The sequence below is a fragment of the Odocoileus virginianus genome, unplaced genomic scaffold, assembly GCF_023699985.2.
Source record: "Odocoileus virginianus isolate 20LAN1187 ecotype Illinois unplaced genomic scaffold, Ovbor_1.2 Unplaced_Contig_20, whole genome shotgun sequence".
Classification (NCBI taxonomy): Eukaryota; Metazoa; Chordata; class Mammalia; order Artiodactyla; family Cervidae; genus Odocoileus; species Odocoileus virginianus.
In genome coordinates, this window is record NW_027224337.1 from 549,624 (window position 1) to 573,029 (window position 23,406).

The 23,406-nt window shown below is 39.4% G+C and overlaps 1 protein-coding gene across 1 annotated transcript; it reads left to right on the top strand.

The window, feature by feature from the left end:
* Nucleotides 1-10,138: 10,138 nt before the first annotated feature.
* Nucleotides 10,139-11,076, top strand: LOC110149230 (olfactory receptor 52E5). Its single transcript, XM_020911616.2, is given in 2 exon segments — nt 10,139-10,241; nt 10,244-11,076. Coding segments are annotated over 2 exon segments (936 nt in total).
* The last annotated feature ends 12,330 nt before the right edge of the window (nt 11,077-23,406 follow it).

Below are 23,406 nucleotides of genomic sequence, written 5' to 3' on the forward strand. Positions count from 1 at the left end.
TAGAAATGGCCAGAAATGGCTTGTCTTCTCAATTAAAAAACAAGTAGTTCATGGAGCTGAACAGGAAGAAGAAAGTACCTGGAAACTACAAAGAATCTTTATGTGCAGTGATTAGACAATAACCAAATATATAATTAATTCTTCTCTACTCATTATCTTAAATGCTCATTGATAAATTACTATATATCACATGGTGTTTATCATACATTTTTTAGGCAAATTTTTTGTATGTTCAGGACCCAAAGAACACATTTGCCCAGGTACCAGATATAGAGATAGGTCAAGTCCTCCATACAGTTTTACATTCAGTGTCTGTGAACCCAGCTTTTAACATCCCATTTCATTCCTATGATCTGTGTCAAGGTAATACTGTCCTGGACCTGAACAGGATCCCAGTGTTCTGGGAATAATATGTATGCATTTTGACTATTGATTTATGGACAATGCTGTGTGTTAAGTGTATGTGCGCACACATGCTTATATTTGTGTTACACATGACATGAATTTGCTAGGATCAGAAAATTAAATGCTTTACATACAGACTTAATAGCAAAGATATGCAATAGGAGAAGGAAATGGCAACCCACTCCAGTATTCTTGCCTGGAGATTCCATAGACAGAGGAGCCTGGTGGGCTATAGTCCATGGGGGTCACAAAGAGTCAGACATGACTGAGTGACTAGCACTGAACACTGAACAATATGATAAGAAGAAAAAATACATAAACATAAAAACAGTTAAGGAAATGGTGACAAGAGAAAAATGACTCTAGTTTTAATTATATTCTATCAGATTAAATGCCCCAAGACAATGCCTTTACACTTAAGCCACCCTTACACTCCCAGATACCCCTTCTTTATGGGAACACTTTATACACCACAGGGTACTTCACAGAATACAGAAACGCATCTAGTTCATAGAATATTAGTGTTGTTTCTTTCTATATTATTCACCAGCACCTTAAGAGTGAACATAACTCAGTCTAATTGATTTATTTCCTCTAGTTTGTACTGTTATTAAAAGCAGTTTGTACTATAGAGCTATTCGAATATTTTAAATATAAAGTATTGTTTCCGTAACATAGACATATTCAGTATATTTATGGATAGATGTGTTATTTGGAAAGGTCTGCTTTGACAAACTGACAAAGTCTAGATTAAAATCCCAGTGAGCGGTAAATCAATAAAACATCCCAAGAAGAGAAGAAAGACACTCAAAATGGAAACAGTTCCCACAAGGTATATGATTTGTACTTATTTAGCTGCTGAATATGGAGAAGGAAATGGCAACCCACTCCAGTATTCTTGCCTGGAGAATCCGATGGACAGAGAGCCTAGTAGGCTACAGTCCATGGGGTTGCTAAGAGTCGGACACGACTGAGCGACTTCACTTTCACTTTTCACTTTCATGCATTGGAGAAGGAAATGGCAACCCGCTCCAGTGTTCTTGCCTGGAGAATCCCAGGGACAGAGGAGCCTGGTGGGCTGCCGTCTATGGGGTCGCACAGAGTTGGACACAACTGAAGCGACTTAGCAGCAGCAGCAGAAACAGCTGCTGAATATATGTTACCAATTCCCTTACCATACCCCACTCTCCAACTGAATGATTAACGAGTAATCGTTCAGTAAAAATACAGTGTGGTTTCTGCAGACAAAACAGCCTAACGTTTACTCTTGGCCTCCTCCCAACCTCCCAACCTCCTCCCTTTCCCAACCTAGAGACCTGGCCAAGGGTGGCCACGTTCATCTCAACTGGATGTAGACAGGCCCGCCCACATTTGGCTGGTGGAGTTTAGTACCAATGCAGATTCCACATCCCCACTCCAATACTCTCTGAGAAGTGCCTAATGATGCTGATCACTTGCAGACACAAGAAAAATCTTTGCTATTATTGCATAAAGCCATAAATGTACATAAATCATGTTTTAAAAAAAATAAAGAAAGAAGCAAACTCTCAAGACATTTAATCCAGATAGAATATCTTGCAAATCTGTTACAGGATTGGTCCATTCATTTGGTTTATCAGCCCATAATTCAGTTCAGTTCAGGTCAGTTCAGATGCTCAGGTGTGTCCAATTCTTTGTGACCCCATAGACTGCAGCACACCAGGCTTCCCTGTCCATCACCAACTCCCGGAGTTTCCTCAAACTCACATCCATCAAGTTGGTGATGCCATCCAACCATTTTTATCCTCTGTCATCCCTTTTTCCTCCTACAATCTTCCCCCTTCTCCTGCCTTCAATCTTTCCCAGCATCAGGGTCTTTTCAAATGAGTCAGCTCTTCGCATCAGGTGGCCAAAGTATTGGAGTTTCAGCTTCAGCATCAGTTCTTCCAATGAATATTCAGGACTGATTTCCTTTAGGATTGACTGGTTGGATCTCCTTGCAGTCCAAGGGACTCTCAAGAGTCTTTTCCAGCACCACAGTTCAAAAGCATCAATTCTTCAGCACTCAGCTTTCTTTATATAGTCCAGCTCTCACATCCATACATGACTGCTGGAAAAATTACAGCTTTGACTGGACAGACCTTTGTTGGGAAAGTGACATATCTGTTTTTAATATGCTGTCTAGGTTGGTCATAGCTTTTCTTCCAAAGAGCAAGCGTCTTTTAAAAAATGTCATGGCTGCAGTCACCATTTGCAGTGATTTTGGAGCCCACAAAAATAAAGTCTCTCACTGTTTCCACTGTCCCCCCATCTATTTGCCATGAAATGATGGGACCGGATGCCATGATCTTAGTTTTCTGAATGCTGAGCTTTAAGCCAACTTTTTCACTCTCTTCTTTCATTTTCATCAAGAGGCTCTTTAGTTCTTCTTCACTTTCTGCCATAAGGGTAGTGTCATCTGCATATCTGAGGTTATTGATATTTTTCCCAGCAATCTTGATTCCAGGTTGTGCTTCATATGCGACCAGACTCTTTGTGACCCCATGGCCTATGTTACAGTCCATGGAATTCTCCAGGCCAGAATACTGGAGTGGGTAGCCTTTCCCTTCTCCAGGGCATTTTCCCAGCCCAGGGATCAAACCCAGGTCTCCCTCATTGCCAGCGGATTCTTTACCAGCTAAGCCAAAAGGAAAGCCCACCCATAACTCAAGGGTATCTTTAAAAACTTGGAAAATTCCTTGCAGACACTTCCATTTTCCAGGTGCCAACTTGGAAATTTTGAAGAAAATTACCAACAGTTTTCCAAGGTGGTTTCATGATTTTATACTCCTATCAACAAGCATGAGAGCTTCAGCTGCTTTGCATTATCACCAATGTTGAGGGGTTTTTGATCTTTTGAATTTTAGCTATTCCAGTGCGTGAGAAACAGTATCTCATTGTAGTTTTCATTTTCATTTCCCTGATAGCTAGTGACATTGATTACTTTGGGCACTTACTGGCCATTTTAAAATCTTCCTTTATAAAGTTAATGTTGTTGCTGTTGTTTAGTCACTAAGTTGTGTCAACTCTTTTGCAACCCCATGAACTATAACCCAGCAGGCTCCTCTGTTCATGGGATTCCAGGCAAGAATACTGGAGTGGGTTGCCATTCCTTCTCCAGGGGATCTTCTCAGCTCAAGGATTGGCAGGCAGATTCTTTACCACTGAGCCACCTGGGAAGCCTGAGTTTGTACCAGTCTTTTCCAATAACTACAAAACTAGCTCCTTTAATATATATTTGAATGCAGTTCAAAAGCCTTTGGAAATTGGAGTTAAAGATAAAAATGCCTATGTTAAAAGTAGACCAGTAAAACATACATATATATATATATATATATGTTACATATTGTACACTATTGTATAAACTAAAAGTAAATTTAAATAGAGAGATCTTCAGTGAAAGATAAAGTTGCTTACTGACTATTAAATTTTCAGAAAAAATATTTGGCAAATTCAAGCTGGTGCCCTTAAACTATGGCAAGCTATAGGCACAAGACACAGTGAAGGAACCTACCTGGCAGGAGCTGGGATTTATTATGAGGGACTCACCCAGCACATGATGACTTTCAGTTCATCTACAAGGAGTAGGCACTTGGGAACCAGAGTAAATACCCTGACTTTCCTCCCTGCTACCCTGGTGTTTGTTATATTCTGAATACAACCAGGTGTCAAAGTGCAAAGGAGGCAATGAGTGCAGTACATTTGTGTGAGTCCTCCAGGATACAGAGTATGAAGTGGTTCTAGAGAGGCAGAGAAGATTTGCAGCATATTGGCCCACATAAGTGAACAGCTAGAAAAAAATTCAGAACAAAAGCTCAAAGGCTAGTATTTTTATATACTCTCCTTTCAAGTACTAGACTATTTTTTCAGGATTGTATCTGTGATATTTGATACTGTCTCTCTTTGTTCTCAGGCTTCCCAGGTGGTGCTAGTGGTAAAGAACCTGCCTGCCAATGCAGGAGACATAAGAGATGCAGGTTCAATCCCTGGGTTGGGAAGATCCCCTGGAGGAGGGCATGGCAAACCCACTCCAGTATTTTTGCCTGGAGAATCCCCATGGACAGAGGAGTCTGGTGGGCTACAGTCCATGGAGTTGCACAAAGTCAGACACGACTGAAACGACTTAGCAGGCATGCACATACACCATTCATTCTCAGAGTCCCCGTAGAAGAGATTAGAATTTCTTTTTATCCTTTTAGACCACTCAAGAGTTATGCAAAATAATTCTGATTTTCAAAAATTGGGTTATGAATTTACTCTGAAATTAAATGTACCATGTTTACCTGAAGGATCAAAATTTTTAAAAAAGAAGAAATGGATAATCATGTAAATGCCATGCATGTCCTATGTTTGTATTCCTATATGTTCTCAAGTAATTTTATACTACTCTTTCCCTAAAGTCTAAAGTGAGGTGAAAGAAAAACTGAAATGCCAGGAGTATTCTTTTACATGTTTTATAAAATCCATGGGTACTGAAGAAAACTTTGAGCTTTCTAAAGCTTTAACTAGCATATAAATTTTAAAAAATTGATATGAAAATGTATAGCCAAATATAACACATTTTGTGGAGAATACTATAAGTGATAAAGAAGAGTCAAAAACTTTTTTTATCCTTTATACTCTTTGCCATAAAATAAATCAGCTTTCTGAAGAGAAGATGGTGACTCACTTTGGAGTCATATAAGTAACTCTCTATGTAAAATATCTTGAAAAATTAGTCATTTACCTGATAGCTCACAAGAGATCTTTTGTTACTTGCTTATACCATTGCATATATATAAAGCTAAAATTACAAACAAAGTTTTATTGATTTAGCTTATATTTATTGAACATTTAAATAGTGTATTGTCTAATAGGAGCTTAGTAAATAATAGGTTGAATCAAGAATGTTTGCTTGTCATATGAGTATTACTGACACCTAGTGGTCAAGCTAAATGCATTTCTTAATTAAATGAATCCTTTATAAAAGCAAGAGTGAACTAAAAAGTAACTGCAGTTGTTTTATTCAAATTCCATCAAAAACATGTATCTTAAATAAGTAATAAAGACAATGTTCATTTTAGTAATAGGTTGGATCTATTGTCAAACACTTCTTTCTCATTGCGTTATCTTAATTCAGAAAAAAAGCATGTGATGTGAATTGTCATTTTCACCCATTTTTAAAGATTTTATTTATTTATAAGGTGGAATGTGAGGCTTATAGAGGTAAAGAATTGCGCTCAAAGTCTGTCAGTTATTATATTGTATAAAATAGATTTAAACTTGTTTTCTGACTCTAAAATGTTGACTCCAGAAATAATGCCATAAATTAATTAAATAGCCAGTGTTTAATATCAATTAATTTCTGATAAACAGTGATAGAGTCCTTTCTAGGCATTATTTGATTGTAGCATTACAACAATCCCATTAAGTTGATTTTCTTTCCTCATTTCCCTGTGAGAAAACCAAAGCGCAAAAGGTAAATTGAATGGACTAAAGTCATAGAACAAAGGATGGGCAAAGGGACCATGTTCCTAATATACATGATACATAATTGCTATTATATCTAGTGTTAGAGATGCTATACTCACAAAAATCATTTAGTGTAATTCTAAAAACAAACATAGCTCAAAGTTTGTAAACTTACATAATAATTCTGGCTCTGGCCTTTATTAAATGTACATATATTTCTGCACTGAGTTTGAGAAATGCTGGGTTTTTTCCTATAGCACTCTTTCACTGTCTGCCAAAAGTAACTTCACCTGATCCACAGTGAGATTTAAGATGTTGGTGGAAAAAAAAGGTGAAACTGAAAGTCGCTCAGTCATGTCTGACTCTTTGTGACCCATGGTCTGCAGCCCGCCAGTTTGGTGGGAGGCCATTTTTCCTCTGACTGACTAGACTGCTGAGGGTACTCACTGGAGGATGCAGACTATAGATCTGTAACCAGAGGGAATTTCTGACCAGAAAGTTTTAAGGTTGTCCTCAGGGATATGGAAATTTTCCATGCCATATTACAGGTCCAGGGACACAACCCACAGTGGGAGGACCCTTCCAGGGGGCTAGAGTTCTCATATAATTCCTTGGCCTTGGCTATTGAGAACTCAGATATGTGCAGGCTGCAGGCTGTGGCATTTAGTTCTTCATAAACGATTTCTCAGATGCCAGCCAGAGGTAGGTGAGTCAGTTTCTGGTTATGCTGGAAGAGGGATCACAATGACAGTAACTAAAGTGATTCATGGAATGATGGAATTCCAGTGGCTCCATCAGAGTCTCTGTAGAGAAGGCTATCTCCAAGCAGAGCAGCAAGAAATTGTGTTGAGAAAAACCTGAATTTATAGATGCACATCAGTCACTAACACAAAATCACATAGCAGAACACAGGACTAAATATGCAAACTGATATCAACAAACTCAGCAGATAGGTAGATAGATATTGAACAGATAGATTCAAACACATGAACAAAGAATGTGATATGCAAACATGAGGGAAAAATACTAATGGTAACTCAATGGCTGAAACAAATGAACTCCTTCCTTCTCTACAGCCTTCTATTTTGTTATCTCAAAAGAGAACCTCTTACCCTGGGCACAGTCATCCTAGTGGGAGGTTACAGCATCTTTGAAAATGAGGCTCAGAGGGGTTGAGAGATGGGAAGCCTGGAAACCTGGGCAGAGATTATTCAATTCTGCTGCAAGATGGAAGCCAGTCCCTGGGAGAAGCTCACTACAGTTTACCTGGGGGACTGTGTGTCTGAAAGGAAAGAGAAGTTCAGAAAGGAAAGAAAAGAGCATCAGAGAGTTGTGGTGAACATAAACTTTAAAAATATACATGGAAGTGTTTATTAAACAGAAAATAACATTAATCACACAAAAGGTGAAGATGCCTGCATCAGTAGTGGTCATAGTAATGGCAATGCATGTGTACATGCTCAGTCGCTCAGTCATATCTGACCCTTTATGACCCTATGGTCTGTAGCCCACCAGGCTCCTCTGTCCATGGGATTCTCCAGGCAAGAATACTAGAGTGGGTTGCCAAGCCCTCCTCCAGAGGATCTTCCCAACTCAGGAACTGAACTTGCATCTCTCAAATCTCCTGCATTTGCAGGTGGGGTCTTGACCCCAAAAGCCACCAGGAAAGCACCGTAAAGACAATCGTTGCAACATACTGACCTAAACAGACAGCATTTTTGCCAATGACAATATGCTTCTATTGATATTTAGCCCCAAGAAAATCTTCCATGATCATTCAGTGGGATGATAATAAGATCAAAACAGTAGTAAACGTTGGAAACACTGGACAATCTCATTAAACAGGACATGAATCTTTGAACCCCCTACTCCCTTTGAACATCCTGTTCACCGCATCCTGAGTCACCGCATCTCAGTCACATTTTATTGATAGTATTATATTGATCAGTCATATGTTTTTCAAAAGGAAAATTACTGACAGTCAATTGTGAAAAGGGATGAATTATTGAAAAATTAAGATAAATGATTATAGAAGTCTTAATTAACTCAGTAGTTGTGAGGGGGAAGAAAAATAGATTTGATAGCTATTTCTGAAGATTAACACTGTTAAAGTACTTGGTGGCTCAGATGATAAACAATCTGCCTGCAATGCAGGAGACCCAGGTTCAATCCCTCTATCAGAAATATCCCCTGGAGAAGGGTAGTGCTGTCCACTCCAGTATTCTTGTCTGAAGAATTCCATGGACAGAGGAGTCTGGCAGGCTATAGTCCATAAGGTCACAAAGAGTCAGACACAACTGAAGCAACTTAGCATGCACGCAAACGTGAATTTTAGTCCAAGCCATGCCCAGGAGCAAATTAAAGTTTTGCCCCTGACACAAGAAATACAGAGAATACTGGCAGGTAGAGAAAGAAGAAAAAGTAAGATGTGAAGTTCAAATGCAGACAACTACATAGGGAAAGAGGAAGTTTCCTGAGACTGAAAGAGAAATACAGCCAAGAACAAGCAGAAACACAATCCATCTGTGGTGTGCCCTGTGACACACCTTCCAGACCTGCTTTTTAGGAATTATGCATCTACCTCCCAACTACTAGGAATATCAGATACTGGGAGCTCACATCTGCACCCCTTTCTGGAACTGTCATCCAACCCAAGAAACGATCTCAACCCAAGTTTTGTCCCATCACTCAGGGTAACACGCAGCCAATGGCAGGACACCGTGGAATGCAAATAATGACTTCCTTGCATCATCGTGGGGCAACATAGAAGAGCCATCCAGCTCCAGAGCTTCCCATAATATCACTGGATGCTGCAGATGCAATCTCATGGTGAGCTAGCTTCTCCTTTGACCCAGTCCTACTTTACTAACTTTTTTATAAGTATAATTTCTGAGAGATCTCCTCCAAAATCCCTCTGCATGTCACTCTACAACCCAGTTTGTATTCATCTAGGATCTCATATTTATATAATAATTAGAAAAATTATTTCCACTAAATCTTTAACTTTTATTTGCTAATTATTGCTGATCTCTGCCTATCACTATGTAAAGTATAAAGATACTTTATACCATGAACATATATCTGACACAGATTTTTACCTCAAAGCCATTTTACCTTAGTGGTAAAGAGCTAGCAGTGTTTCTTTAAGCTAGAATGAGCATTAGAATCATCTGGAGGGTTTAATTAGCATTATTAAATAGGTCTTGATCCCAGAGATTCTGATTTAGAGAGGTTAGGGTAGTGTCCAGTAATTAGCATTTATAACAAATTGCTAGATGATGCTGATACCCATGGCCCAGAGACTACACTTTAAAAAACACTAATAATCAATAATAACTAGCATAACAGCAAGATAAATAAACTTCTGGAAAATAACAAAAATAATAAATAATCATAAAATAAGACAGCTGGGGAAGGCTCTGTGGATAGTGCTTCATTAAATCTAGACTAAGAATTATTTTGGTGATTGGACTTAGAAGAATTTATAGTTCTGAGAAGGTTTATTATTTTGCTGGAATTATACATTAGTCTCCTGATACATCAAAATTTTATAATTTCATTCCTTAGCTCAGATCTAAACACCAGCTGTCCACCCCCCACCCTAACTAAGTTCCCTCCCACATACCATTTTCTCTTTTCATTTAGCAATTCCTTGTTCTTAAAAAAAAAAAAAACTTTATTAAATTATAGTTGATTTATAATGTTGTAAGTCTTTTTCATGTTCTTTTCCATTATCATTTATTATAGGATACTAAATATAGCTATCTGTGATATACAGTAGGACCTTGTTGTTTATGTATCCACATACCATCTTCTTTTCAGGCCTCTCTTGAAAGAATGTATAAACAGTCTATAAACCATCTATATCAATACAAGTCCTATGACTTTATACACACACAGACCACCTTGTTTAGGCTTTACATGATGATTAATAGATATAATTACCAATAAATATTTGTTATTTTATAGCCATATAGTTTCTTCCTTAAAGAGTGAAGGGAAAAAGATACAAGTGAAGAATGGCTTTTTTTTGGAAACTTTCCACATGGTTTTCTATGTTGGTGAGGTAAATACTTTGAAGTGAGAATGTCTTTTTAATTCTGCCTCATATTCCATCTCTAGGTCTCCTCAGCTGTATTATGAAATTAAAGAGTGGATTTTCTATTCTTCCAGAAAACAGGTGACATGCTCTGAAAGAGGTTATGGTGTCTCCCTGGAAGCAAGAAAACTGCAAACAGTGTATCTATAACCACTCCAAACAGATATGCTGCACCCCAACAAGACACAGTTCCATCCTTCTTCCTTTCTTCTGATGGGGATTCCAGGGCTGGAAGAAGTGCACATCTGGATTGGCTTCCCCTTCTTTGCAGTTTAATAGCTCTCCTGGGAAACATTACCATCCTGTTTGTGATCCAGACTGAATGCAGCCTCCACCAACCTATGTTTTACTTCCTGGCCATGTTGGCCTTCACTGACCTTGGCCTGTCCACAGCCACCATCCCCAAGATGCTGGGCATCTTCTGGTTCAATCTCAGAGAGATTGTGTTTGGTGCTTGCATCACACAGATGTACACAATTCACATATGCACTGGCCTGGAGTCTGTGGTGCTGACAGTCATGGCCATAGACCGATACATTGCCATCTGTAACCCCCTGAGATATAGCATGATCCTCACCAATAGGGTAATAGCTATCCTTAGCATAGTCATCATATTTAGGACTTTGATATTTGTGACTCCATTTATTTTCCTTATCCTGAGACTGCCTTTCTGTGAAGTCCGGATCATCCCCCACACCTATTGTGAACACATGGGTTTGGCAAAGTTGTCTTGTGCCAGTATTAGGGTCAATGTTATCTATGGCTTGATTGCTTTCTCTGTGGGATACCTTGATCTTTCTGTGATTGGATTTTCATATGTCCAAATCCTCAGAGCAGTCTTCCACCTGCCGTCCTGGGATGCACGGCTCAAGGCACTCAGCACCTGTGGGTCCCATGTCTGCGTCATGTTGGCCTTCTACCTGCCAGCACTCTTCTCCTTCATGACCCACCGCTTTGGCCACAATATCCCTCACTGCATCCACATACTTCTGGCCAATCTATATGTGGTTGTCCCTCCTGCCCTTAATCCTATCATCTATGGGGTCAGGACAAAGCAGATAAGAGAGCGAGTACTTAGGATGCTCAACCCCAAAAGCTATTAATGTTTAGCCCCAAGAAAATCTTCCATGATCATCAGTGGGATAATAATAAGATCAAAGCAGTAGTAAACACTGGAAATATCTTCATTAAACTCCTCTGACATTCCCACACAAGCCAGTCACACTACTTTTTTGCCCATCAGTCATAATCTGTATATCCCCACTGGAAGGCATAGCTCAAAGATTCCAAAATAATCACTCTACTTTTTGCCATAGGAAAAGTACATCAAAAATTCTCACATTGAAATCCCACTGATGCTACAAAATTCCTAAAGAGAGAAAAAGGTTTGAAAAAGTCATGCCCCCGGTACATTAAATAATTTTCTTTCTCATGGTCTTATTATTCACAGGTCAGAAGCTGAAGTTCATGACTATAAAAATGATGAATTTCATGAAAGTCAAGCAGGACACAGTGGTAAGGGACATGCACAAGTCATGAGATCCAGGCTTAAACTCGGGCTCTGTCCTTGACTGGAAGGTTTACCTGAGTTTGTCACTTAGAGCTCTTTGAGTGTCAGTATACTCACTAATAAAATAACTAAAAAAAAAAAAAAAAAAAAAACCTGTTGTGAACATCTTTGCAGCTTCTAAGAAAAAAGAAACATTGAAAATAAACACATGTGTTTCTGGTGTGGTTGCTACTTCTGGTGCATGTAGATTAATTTACTAATTTCAATCCTCCTCTACAGTTACTGGTTCTAGCTGCAGATGACCCCAGTGCTTGGGGGTCTTCAGGGACTCAACCCTGACCTTGGTCAAAGCCTTTAAGTCAGAAGGCTATAATGCCTAAAGAGTTAAGAGTGCTTTCTCTGGGCTTGAGGACTCAGTGAAACCACATGCCCTACAGTCCTGGTTAGGGCATGACGCAGAATGGTTAGCTTTAGGGCAGAATGCACGAGAGTGGCTACTAACACAAAGTCATTCTCACCTGAGTATGGGAGCTAGATAGTATAACTGATTTCTTTGGGTATTCTAGGAACTGCAGAAACATTCAGTTGGCTTCTAATTTGAAATGGGACCCTGGTTAAAATTCAAGAGAGACTGAGCAAGAAATAAACAGAGAATGGGACTGTGGTAATGTAAACAAAGAGAGGTGGTAAACTTAAAAAAATGATACTTTGTATAAATTCATAAAGAAAAATGACCAAATGATCAGTTTCTACATAGAAATTATAATATTGACACAAAGAAGATTTTTTAAAAACTAAACAGATCAAAATGATGAAAGGAGATGACAAAAATGGTTATTGCAGATTTTCATCCAAGTAAGATGGTGTGTATGCGCAGTCTCAACCAACTCTTTGCTACCCCTTGGCTCCTCTGTCCATGGAATTTTCTAGGCAAGAATACTGAAGTGGGTTGCCACTTCCTCCTCCAGGGGATCTTCCCTACCCAGGGATTGAACCCACATCTCCTGCATTGCAAGTGAATTCTTTACCCCTGAGCCATCAGGGAAGCCCCAGTAAGATGGTAAGAAGCCATGATAACTTGTCATATGTTTCTTATATTAATACCATATTAACTCTTTTGCAATATTAACAAATTTGCAAATCTTTCAAAATCATTTAGAAAATTAATATTATTCTGATGACAAAATCAGAAAATAGAGAAGAAAATACAGAATCTTTAAATCAATGCAAATAGTAACACAATTATGAGAAACTTGACTCAAAGTAAGTGTTCACAGAGATAGATACTACCAATTTGTTCTAAGGATTTGTAAAGGATATAGGATTCCATATACCAGTTGTCATTCCTCATGATAAGCACAATTTTGACATGTGAAGGGGCTCAGAAAACATTCTTTTACTTACAATACTGAAGCGTATAAATGTAGAGTTGACAAATAGTGTCTACAACAGATCTCCAGTTCTACAGAAGTCAGTCCCTAAATATGAGTGTCTTTCTGCTCTGGTTCTAAGGAGAGAGGTTAAAGAGGACCACAGGTTCTCACAGAATTGTCAAAACCAGGGAAGGTGGTTCAAGAAACTGGACAAAATGGGCCTAAGACAAGGTTTCAGGTGAGTCTACATACAGGTAAAGGGAATGGGAATACGGGGCCAGGATTATTCAAAGAACCAGGTCTTAAAGCGCAGATCCAACACTGCCAAGAAGTTTTGATAATATTAAAAAAAAAAAATCCTCTTAGCACAGTCTTAGTTGGCCAGATTTATATTAACTAGATGTATTTTAAATTAGGAGACTGTAGTTGTTTTTGCCAATTTAACTGAGAAAATCTATGAAGAGTTTCTTTGCTATTATAGTTTATGGTTCAGTTGTTCTGGAAGAAGTTGTATTAAGAACCAGAGAAGGGTAGGTGGGACCTATCAAAACTACTCACCTCACTTCCTGGTTTTCAGGTTTGTCATATTTGCATGAGAAATTTACATGAGCAACACAGGGCCTTTTGAGAAATAAAGATCTGAAACCATTGAACAGTATTGAGAAACAGAGAAAATTTTAATCAAGATCCAGTAGCGAGAGAGCATTGTTGTTGTTGTTCAGTCGCTCAGTCATGTCTGACTCTTTGCGACTCCATGGACTGCAGCACTCCAGGCTTCTCTGTCCTTCACCATCTCCTGGATCTTGCTCAAACTCATGTCCATTGAATAGGTGATGTCATCCAACCATCTCATCCTCTATCATCCCCATTTCCTCCTATCAATCTTTCCCAGCATCAGGGTCTTTTCTGATGACTCAGCTCTTCACATCAGGTGGCTAAAGTTTTAGAGCTTCAGCTTCTATCAGTCCTTTCAATGAATATTCAGGATTGATTTCCTTTAGGATTGACTGGTTTGATCTCCTTGCTGTCCAAGGGACTCTCAAGAGTCTTCTCCAACACCACAATTCAAAAGCATCAATTCTTTGGCGCTCAGCCTTCTTTATGGTCCAACTCTCATATCCATACATGACTACTGGAAAAACCATAGTGTTAACTAGACAGACCTTTGCTAACAAAGTAATATCTCTTCTTTTTAATATGCTGCCTAGGTTTTCCAAAGTTCCCCCCCCCTCCAAAAGCAAGTGTCTTTTAATTTCATGACTGCATCTGCAGCGATTTTGGAGACCAAGAAAATAAAGTCTGTCACAGTTTCCACTGTCTCCCCATCTATTTGCCATAAAGTGATAGGACCAGATGCCATGATTTTAGTTTTTTTGAATGTTGAGCTTTAAGCCAGCCTTTTCACTCTCCTCTTTCACTTTCATCAAGAGCCTCTTTAGTGCCTCCTCAGTTTCTGCTATAAGGGTGGTGTCATCAACATTTCTGAAGTTATTGATACTTTCCCTAGCAATCTTGATTCCAGCTTGTGCTTCATCCATCCCAGCATTTTGCATAATGTACATTACATATAAGTTAAATAAAAAGGCAAGGTGACAATATACAGCCTTGACATACTCCTTTCCCAGTTTGAAACCAGTCCATCATTCCATGTTCAATTCTAACTGTTGTTTCTTGACCTGCATACAGATTTCTCAGGAGGCAGGTCAGGTGGTCTGGTATTCCCATCTCTTTAAGAATTTGCCACAGTTCATTGTGATCTACACAGTCAAAGGCTTTAGTGTAGGCAATGAAGCAGAAGTAGCAGCTTTCCTGGAATTCTCTTGCTTTTTCTATGATCCAACAGATGTTGACAATTTGATCTCTGGTTCCTCTGCCTTTTCTAAATCCAGCTTGAACATCTGGAAGTTCTCGGTTCATGTACTGCTGAAGCCTCACTTGAAGAATTCTGAGCATTACTTTGCTAGCGTGTAAGATGAGTGCAATTGTGTGGTAATTTAAACATTTGTTGGCATTGCCTTTCTTTGGGTTTGGAATGAAAACTGACCTTTTTCAGTCCTGGAGCCACTGCTGAGTTTTCCAAATTTGCTGGCATATTGAGTACAGCACTTTAACAGCATCATCTTTTAGGATTTGAAATAGCTCAACTGGAATTCCATCACCTCCTCTAGCTTTGTTCATAGTGATGCTTCCTAAGGCCCACTTGACTTCACATTCCAGGATGTCTGACTCTAGGTGAGTGATCACACCATCATGGTTATCTGGGTCATTAAGGTCTCTTTTGTAAAGTCCCTCTGTGTATTCTTGCCACCTTTTCTTAATACCTTATGCTTCTGTTAAGTCCATATCATTTCCGTCCTTTATTGTGCCCATCTTTGCATGAAATATTCCCTCGGTATCTCTAATTTTCTTGAAGAGATGTCTCTAGTCTTTCCCATTCTGTTGTTTTCCTCTATTTCTTTTCACTGATCCCTTAAGGAGGCTTTCTTTTCTCTCCTTGCTATTCTTTGAAACTCTGCATTCAGATGAGTATATCTTTCCTTTTCTCCTTTGCCTTTCACTTCTCTTCTTTTCTCAGCTACTTGTAAGGCCTCCTCAGGCAACCATTTTGCCTTTTTGCACTTCTTCTTGGAGACAGCTTTGATCACTGCCTCCTGTACAATATTGTAGACCTCCATCCATCATTCTTCAGCCACTCTGTCTATCAGATCAAATCCCTTGAAGCTATTTGTCACTTCCACTGCATAATTGCAAGGGATTTTATTTAGGTCATACCTGAATGGCCTAGTGATTTTCCCTACTTTCTTCAAGTCTGAATTTTACAATAAGGAGTTTATGATCTGAGCCACAGTCAGCTCCCAGTTTTGTTTTTGCTGACTATATATTGCTTCTCCATCTTTGGCTGTAAAAAATGTAATTATCTGATTTTGGTACTGACCATCTGGTGATGTCATGTGAAGAGTCATCTCTCATGTTGTTGGAAGAAAGTGTTTGCTATGACCAGTGCATTCTCTTGGCAAATTCTGTTAGCCTTTGCCCTACTTCATTTTGTACTCCAAGGCCAAACTTGCCTGTTACTCCAGGTATCTCTTGACTTCCTACTTTTGCATTCCAATCCCCTATGATGAAAAGAGCATCAGTTTTTGGTGCTAGTTCTAGAACATCTGGTAGGTCTTCATAGACCCGTTCAACTTTAGCTTCTTTGGACTAGTGGTTGGGGCATAGACTTGGATTACTGTGATATTGAATGGTTTGTCTTGGAAATGAACAGAGATCATTCTGTCATTTTTGAGATTGCATCCAAGTACTGCATTTTGGACTCTTTTGTTGACTATGATGGCTACTCCATTTCTTCTAAGGGGTTCTTAACCACAGTTGTGTATGTAATGGTCATCTGAATTAAATTCACCCATTTCAGTCCATTTTAGTTCACTGACTCCTAAAATGTCAATGTTCACTCTTTGCCATCTCCTGTTTGACCACTTCCAGTTTACCTTGATTCATGGACCTAACATTCCAGGTTCCTATGCAATATTGTTCTTTATAGCATCAGACTAATTTTATCACCAGACACATTCACACTTTGGCTCAGCTCTTCATTCCTTCTGGAGCTATTTCTCCACTCTTCTCCAGTAGCATATTGGCACCTACCAACCTGGGGAGTTCATCTTTCAGTGTCATATCTTTTTGTCTTTTCATACTGTTCATGGGGTTCTCAAGGCAAGAATGCTGAAGTGGTTTGCTGTTCCCTTCACAGTGGACCACGTTTTGTCAGAACTCTCCAAAAGGACCCATCAAAGGCGTCATTGATGGCAACTCAACAGTGTCTCCTTGTGGCTATTAACCAGAATAGCAACACTGGAGTGATTCCACTTAAGTCTGTTTGGTGTTTGAAAGGAGACTGACAACTTTGAAATAAAAATTTCTGGGATCTCCAACAGTAGAGGGAGGACTGTGGATAGCTCAGAGAAGAAAATACTGTATTTCATGATCAAAAGCCTTTGGGAATTTTAATGGTTAATTTAAAAAATAAAAGATATATATGACAATTTATACTCTGACTTCCTTTTCTCCATTGACATTGAAAAGTCAATATCAAATCAATGACATGAGTCAAGTATTCATAAATAGAATATATCTCAGCATTTTATAAGATGTTACATTAGTAATATTTAACTAGAGGCTATACATAAAAATAACAGTTATTCATTTTTCAACTAAAAAATTAGTTATCAAGTGTCATATGTGTGATTCACAAAATAGTGGTTAGTACAGACAGTTACCAAGAAACAAGCTACTTTAAGAAAGATTATGTTCAAAACAGCCCATGACTTATCATTATTTCCACCAATTAGGCAATTAAGCAAAATGATAAATTCCTAATGATCATTTAATTAATAGTGGCCAAAGTCAAGAGTGAGTTAGGCACATCTGCTACATAAATCTGCTTTTCCTATTACAGTTTTGAAGAGTGAGTTGCATTGTTAGACTTCAACTGGATAGTTTTGCTGTTTTCTGGACTTTTTCATGGTCCATATTATAAATAGCAAAGGCAGACCAATGTACAACCCAACATAAAGTGAATTGCTCAGTGTAAGTAAAGTTGATTTCTCCATCAAAGATATCACACATCAAAGATATCATAACTTAACACACTTAACAATTAAAGTATACTTCTCATCCACATACCATTCCAATACATGTGGGCTGTTTCACATCAGCATTTAGAGACCTATGCTTCTTTGATTAGTTGACTCCTTCATGTTCTAATCCCTTACAGACTGCCACTGGTGTTTCTGAATATGTCAGGCAAATAAAGGGGGAGAGTGAGCAGCATTTTGTAAGATATTTTAGGGGTTCAATTTAAGAGAGATTTACACCATTTTTTCTGTCATTCATTGGCCAGAATCTTTACGTAAATCTAGCTGGAGAGGCCTGTTGATTAAATATTTATTTCTTAAGAGAAATAAGGTCAAACTAGTCAATCCTAAAGGAAATCAACCCTGAATATTCACTGGAAGGACTGATGCTGAAGTTCCAATATTTTGGCCACCTGTTTCGAAGAGCCGACTCATTGGAAAAGAGTTGAGGCTGGGAAAGCTTGAGGGTGAGAGAAGGGGGCAGCAGAGCATGAGATGGTTGGATGGACAAGGATTTGAGTGGACTCTGGGAGATGGCGGAGGACAAAAAGGCCTAGTGTGGTGCAGTCCATGGGGTCACAAAGAGTTAGATGTGACTTAGTGACTAAACAACAATAAGAAAAATGATATGAGAGACCCTCACAAGTAATGCATATATAACCTCTTCCCAAATGAGACTACCAGAACCCTCACCTAGGCACTGTATCCTCAGAGTCCAAGGTCTCCAGGGGTGTGTGGTCATCTCCATCAAGTCCTGATGTAGCTCCTCTTGGATGAGTCATCTTCCTCCTCCTACCATACATCTAATAGTGGAACATAACCAAAAAGATTCCCAGCTGAACTGAAGCATGGAATACATTTAGCAGGAACTTGTCAGTGGTAATTCTGAAATACTTTGGGGGCAGGCACTGCAATACTTTTATCTCCTTATAGTTGGGTAAATTCCCTTGACTACACACTCTATATGATTCTGGGAGAACCTCTCCTGGCCGTTGCTTTCCATGTCCTTTTTCTGCATCTGTGGGGTTGTGTCTTCTTCAGTGTTCCCCACTGCCTTATATGAAGCAGGCACTGGAAAATGTGACTTCTTTTGCAGATATTGCATTTGGAGGCTGTTCTGTGTCTGTCAAATATTAAAATCAATGATTGTTTTAATTTTTAATCAAAAACATTTTAAAAGCCTAGATCATGTTCTTTTAGCAATGAAACCCCTTAAAAAATTAACAAGATTTTTGTTAGGTAAACTTTCTTTCCTTTTTTATGTATTTTTGCTTTCCCCAGACAACTGCTTTTCTACATAAAGGTGTCTATCTAAAACTATCAGACTTGAGAGGACAGAGATTCACATAATCTAGTCTTTTCTCAGGGTCATTTTTTATGAGTCTGCTACTCAAAGACATTCTAAATCTTTCTCTTAACCTTTGACTTCCCAAGACTAGGAACATTCTACAAGACTTTGTATTTATAAACTTTATCTATTGTGATTAATTTCTTCTTGGAAACCAGCTAACTTTCTGTTAAGCTCATTTATTACTCATAGCAACTTATCAAATTAAATCAACAACTGCAAACACACACGATTATTTTGAATTCTTTCAACCTTTCCCCTAGAATTACCAACTTGTGTTTGTGTGTGTGTGTGTTCAGTCAGGCATGTCACTCAGACATGTTCAACTCCTTAGACCCCATGGACTGTGGCCTGACAGGCTTCTCTGTCCATGGGATTTTCCAGGCAAAAATACTGGAATGGGTTGCCAGTTCCTTCTCCAGGAGATCTTCCCAACCCAGGGATCGAATCCAGGTCTTTTGCGTCTCCTGTATTGACCAGCAGATTCTTTACCATTGCACCATAACTTGCCAGCTGTCAAAACAAACAATTCCAATTTACCCGTGAATTAGCACAATGCAATTTTATACTTTTTAATGACATCGATTCAGTGTATGTGAAAGGTGAAAGCTCTCTTCCTTCCAGTCATCAGGGCCCTAGCCTTGTTCACTGTATGGTTCCACTATTCTCTATGGGTTCGTGTCTTCCAGTGAATTATCTGCAATGAGCCAGACAAGGAGGAAGAGACAGAATGCAGAGGATATTGAGGAGGTTGTAAAAGTAATTCCTGGAAGAGGTGCATGCCATTCCCTTGGCCAGACTTAGTCATAAAGCCCCACACAACTGCAAATATGAGCTTCCCAGTTTGCTCATTGGGTAAAGATTTTGCCTGTAATGCAGGAGACACAGAACGGAAGGGCTCGATCCCTGGGTTGGGAAGATCCCCTGGAGGAGGGTGTGGCAACCCACTCCAGTATTCTTGCCTGGAAGAATCCCATGGACAGAGGAGCCTGGTGGGCTACAGTCCATAGGGTTGCAAAGAGTCAGATGCAACTGAGCACGTGTGCAACTGCAAGTATGCCTGAAAAACGTAAATGTATTTGTATTTAGGAGGAAAAAGAACTCTGCATGGAAAAATTAACCTTGTCTCTGTCATTTATATACACTGATTGCCAAGCTAAAATCCAACCATGGTGTGAGAATGGTGAGAAGTGGTAGGAGAACCACCAAATATGTCTATGGCTCTTCTGGTCTCACTGAGACACTGTCTGTCCTACAGCCTGATCTACTTGTTTACTTTTTCCAGATGCTTCACTAAATAACTCCTCATGTTTATTTTAGACAAAAGAGAGAGAAGCAGAGGAACACACTTAGATCCCTCCCATGTTTTCTCATCATCCCCCTCACCTGTGGCAGGAAGGAGGCGAAGGCACTGGCTGGAGTATGGGTAAACTGCATGTCAGAGACAGAAGTTCAACAGACGCGGTTCAGGGATGTGAATTCCTCCCCAGACCCAGCCCCCAGCCCAGGACCATCTCAATATTCTCCGCAGACCTGCTTTGCCATTTTGCCAGGGTGACATCAGGAGTTCAACATTTAATTCAAACAAATGAGGATTCTCTTTTAGTTTACATAGTTTGTTGTCTGTCAGAAGACACTGTTGTTGGGATATAATTGGGAAGGGGACTAGAGGAGTTAATACCTAAGGAAGACAGACCTTGATGGATTTCCTCAACAAAATCCCTGAATTTGCATTTACTTGGATGTTTATAATAGAATTAAGAACTGTGTCCTATTTGAGAAATAGGCTGAGAGTTTCCCAAGACCTGTGCTCACTCCTGTAAAAGTAAATATTGATTTGTCTGTAGACTGAGCCAGAAGTGGGGGTGGTGGTGGTATTTATGGGTCTGAGTATCTTGCTTCCTCACAGCTGAGGTGAGAGCAGGCTGCCTGATTTTAGGTACTCTGCTGACTTAAGAGATGTCTGAGGAGTTCTGTACCTTTATCCAGGCAACTAATATCAGTGAGAAGATATTTCTGAGACTTTTCTTCCCATTGTGGAATAATACTGCCTTGCTTAGTGCCATCACTTCATATTCTTTTTGCACCAATTTTCTTTTCTTAGAGAAAAGGATTGTTTAGTTCACCAAATAATACACATGTTATAATGATCACCATGGCTGATTCTTCCTACATTCCACTGAGTGACAGATTGGTCAAAATGCCATATACTCTTGAGGAAGAGCTTCCTGACATTCACTTTCAGTGTAAAAAAAAAACCTGGATTTTAAGTGTGGAAGCCAGGTTTAATATTCTGGCTAGGCTATTGCCAGCCACACAAAATAAGCAATTAATGTAAACTCCCCATATTTCTGTTTCATTGTCTAAAACACTAAAAACAGTCATTATTTTACTGACTTTTTTCATTCAATTTTATATGCATGTAAAAACATTAATTCACTATCTTTGTGCTTTTTTCTTTCTTATAATTTGTTTTCCTTCCCCTCCCTCCCTGTCTTTTTCTTTTCTTTCGTTATTTTCCATAGCTCCTTTTCTCTCTGTTTCACCCATTTTCTCCTTTATTCTCTCCTTCTTTGTTTCATAAGAATCTCAGGTAAATTATTCTGCTCTTGACTGTGACCCCAAGACTATCTTTGTGTTTTCATACTCTCTTCCTCCAAAGTGTGTCCCATTAACATATACTTTCAAGATCAATCAATTACTTTGGATAATCTAGTATGTGTTTTGCACTCAAGAAGATAAAGCACAGGTAACCAGCTTAATTATCTGTCTAGTTAAGTCCAGAAGGAAAGAAAATAATTACATGAATAAAGCTAAGAAAATTTTAGAGTGCCAACATTTGCTACCTAGTGTCATTTTCTCGTGTTGCACGCTGAAGGTTATTTCACACCATTATAAGAGGAAATGAGTCCTTCCTCCCTGTAAAGAACATTTCTGACTTCCTGGCCCCCACAGTTGCCCAAAGTCCAAGCTGCTTGGAGGCCCCTGCTCCTTTGATCCCTAGAGATGTCACTCTCATCTCCCTGTGAAGGTAATTTATTCTGTTCCTTCCCCACTGGTGCAACCAAAGAAATCTTTCCCAAGAACATTCTCATCACTCAGTTTTCATACCCTTCTTTTCTTGGGGTGTTTTTTCTTTATTCAGACTCCCCAAGAGCCTTTGATCTCTCTCACTCTATTCACAGTGCTGAATTAAGTCTTTTACAATATACTCTCCTGGGAAATAGACCAAAGGGCCTCGGGGTCCAGGTGTCTAACAAAGTCACCAACCGTTGAAAGTAATGGGGATATAAGGGGCACAGAGGAGCCAGAGGCCATAAAATCAGCCTCTAGAGCCTTTGAAGAGGCCAGTTCGGGTACTTTTTCCAACAACCAAAAATAGAGGCAGTGCAAACATCAGAAGCTGGTAAGTCCCAAGTTGAGGTCAGGAAAATTGTGAAGAAGGAGACTATGAAGAAAGGTGAGTCCAGGAGCCTGGAATGAAAAGGAGATGAAATCTTCCAATAGGGCCTGATATAGATGTCGACTCTGCCAACACACATAGATCCTGTGGCCATACAAAGTTTGTTGACCCCAAACAACTGCAGACTCAAAGCCCCCATCCATATCATGGCTAGAAGACCAAGGTGGTGTGCCTGGCTGGGTCAGGACCTTTCTTTCTTCTCTTGTCTAAACCCATCTGTGAGCCAAGATAATCACTCTGTTTCTAGGCAATCATAGCTACGTTCAGACCTTCTGTTATCATTTGGGTTATTTAAGACTTGTTTCTCCTTTCTAGACTCTCAACATTTCATCGTCAGGGGTCATACCTTGTTCTTTAGCACTTGGGATAAGGAGCCACTATGACCACTCCTTTATAAATATGTCTGTGAGCATAACTAAGGGAGTTAATGGAGTAATTAATGAAATTGGAGTATTGAAGATCAAAGCAATGCCCCAGATGGCCAACAAATCCTCATTTATCATATTAAGAGGCTTGAGTTTCATTGAGGAGAATATGTATATGGAGAAAAAATGGTCCCGGCTATTGAGGAATTTAAAAGGATTCTAAGATGGGACTAAAAGTATATCGCTATACTGTATCAGTGTTACATCAGGTCTGAAAGGGACATTTCTTCCCTGTGTCTGTTAAAAGACTTTTGATGATGTTCTTGACTCCAGTTGCTCTGTGTCTTCAGTCTTCCTTACACTAAATCTAGGTGTCCTTCTCACCCCTCAAATATTAATATATCCTTCCTTCTCCAGCTACCTGCCTGTGTTCAGATCTTGATCACTTTTCCTTTGGAGCTCTTCAGGACTCTCTAAAAGGCTGATGTGTGGTTCTCCTTTGTCCCATCTGTAGCATAACACTTCCCTGTGTCAAATTCTCTGTTGATTTCTTAGGATGTACCTGACTGCCTACTGCCAAGTGAGCTGTGAATGGCTGCATATGCTCCTGCTTTCCTACCTCCTCCCCCTAAAGACCTTAGGATCTACCGGCCCCTAATACCTCATCTTTAATCATTACTGAACATCCACCTAGGCAGACCTTTCTTCTCTTGCCATTGCCTACAAGAGTAACCGCC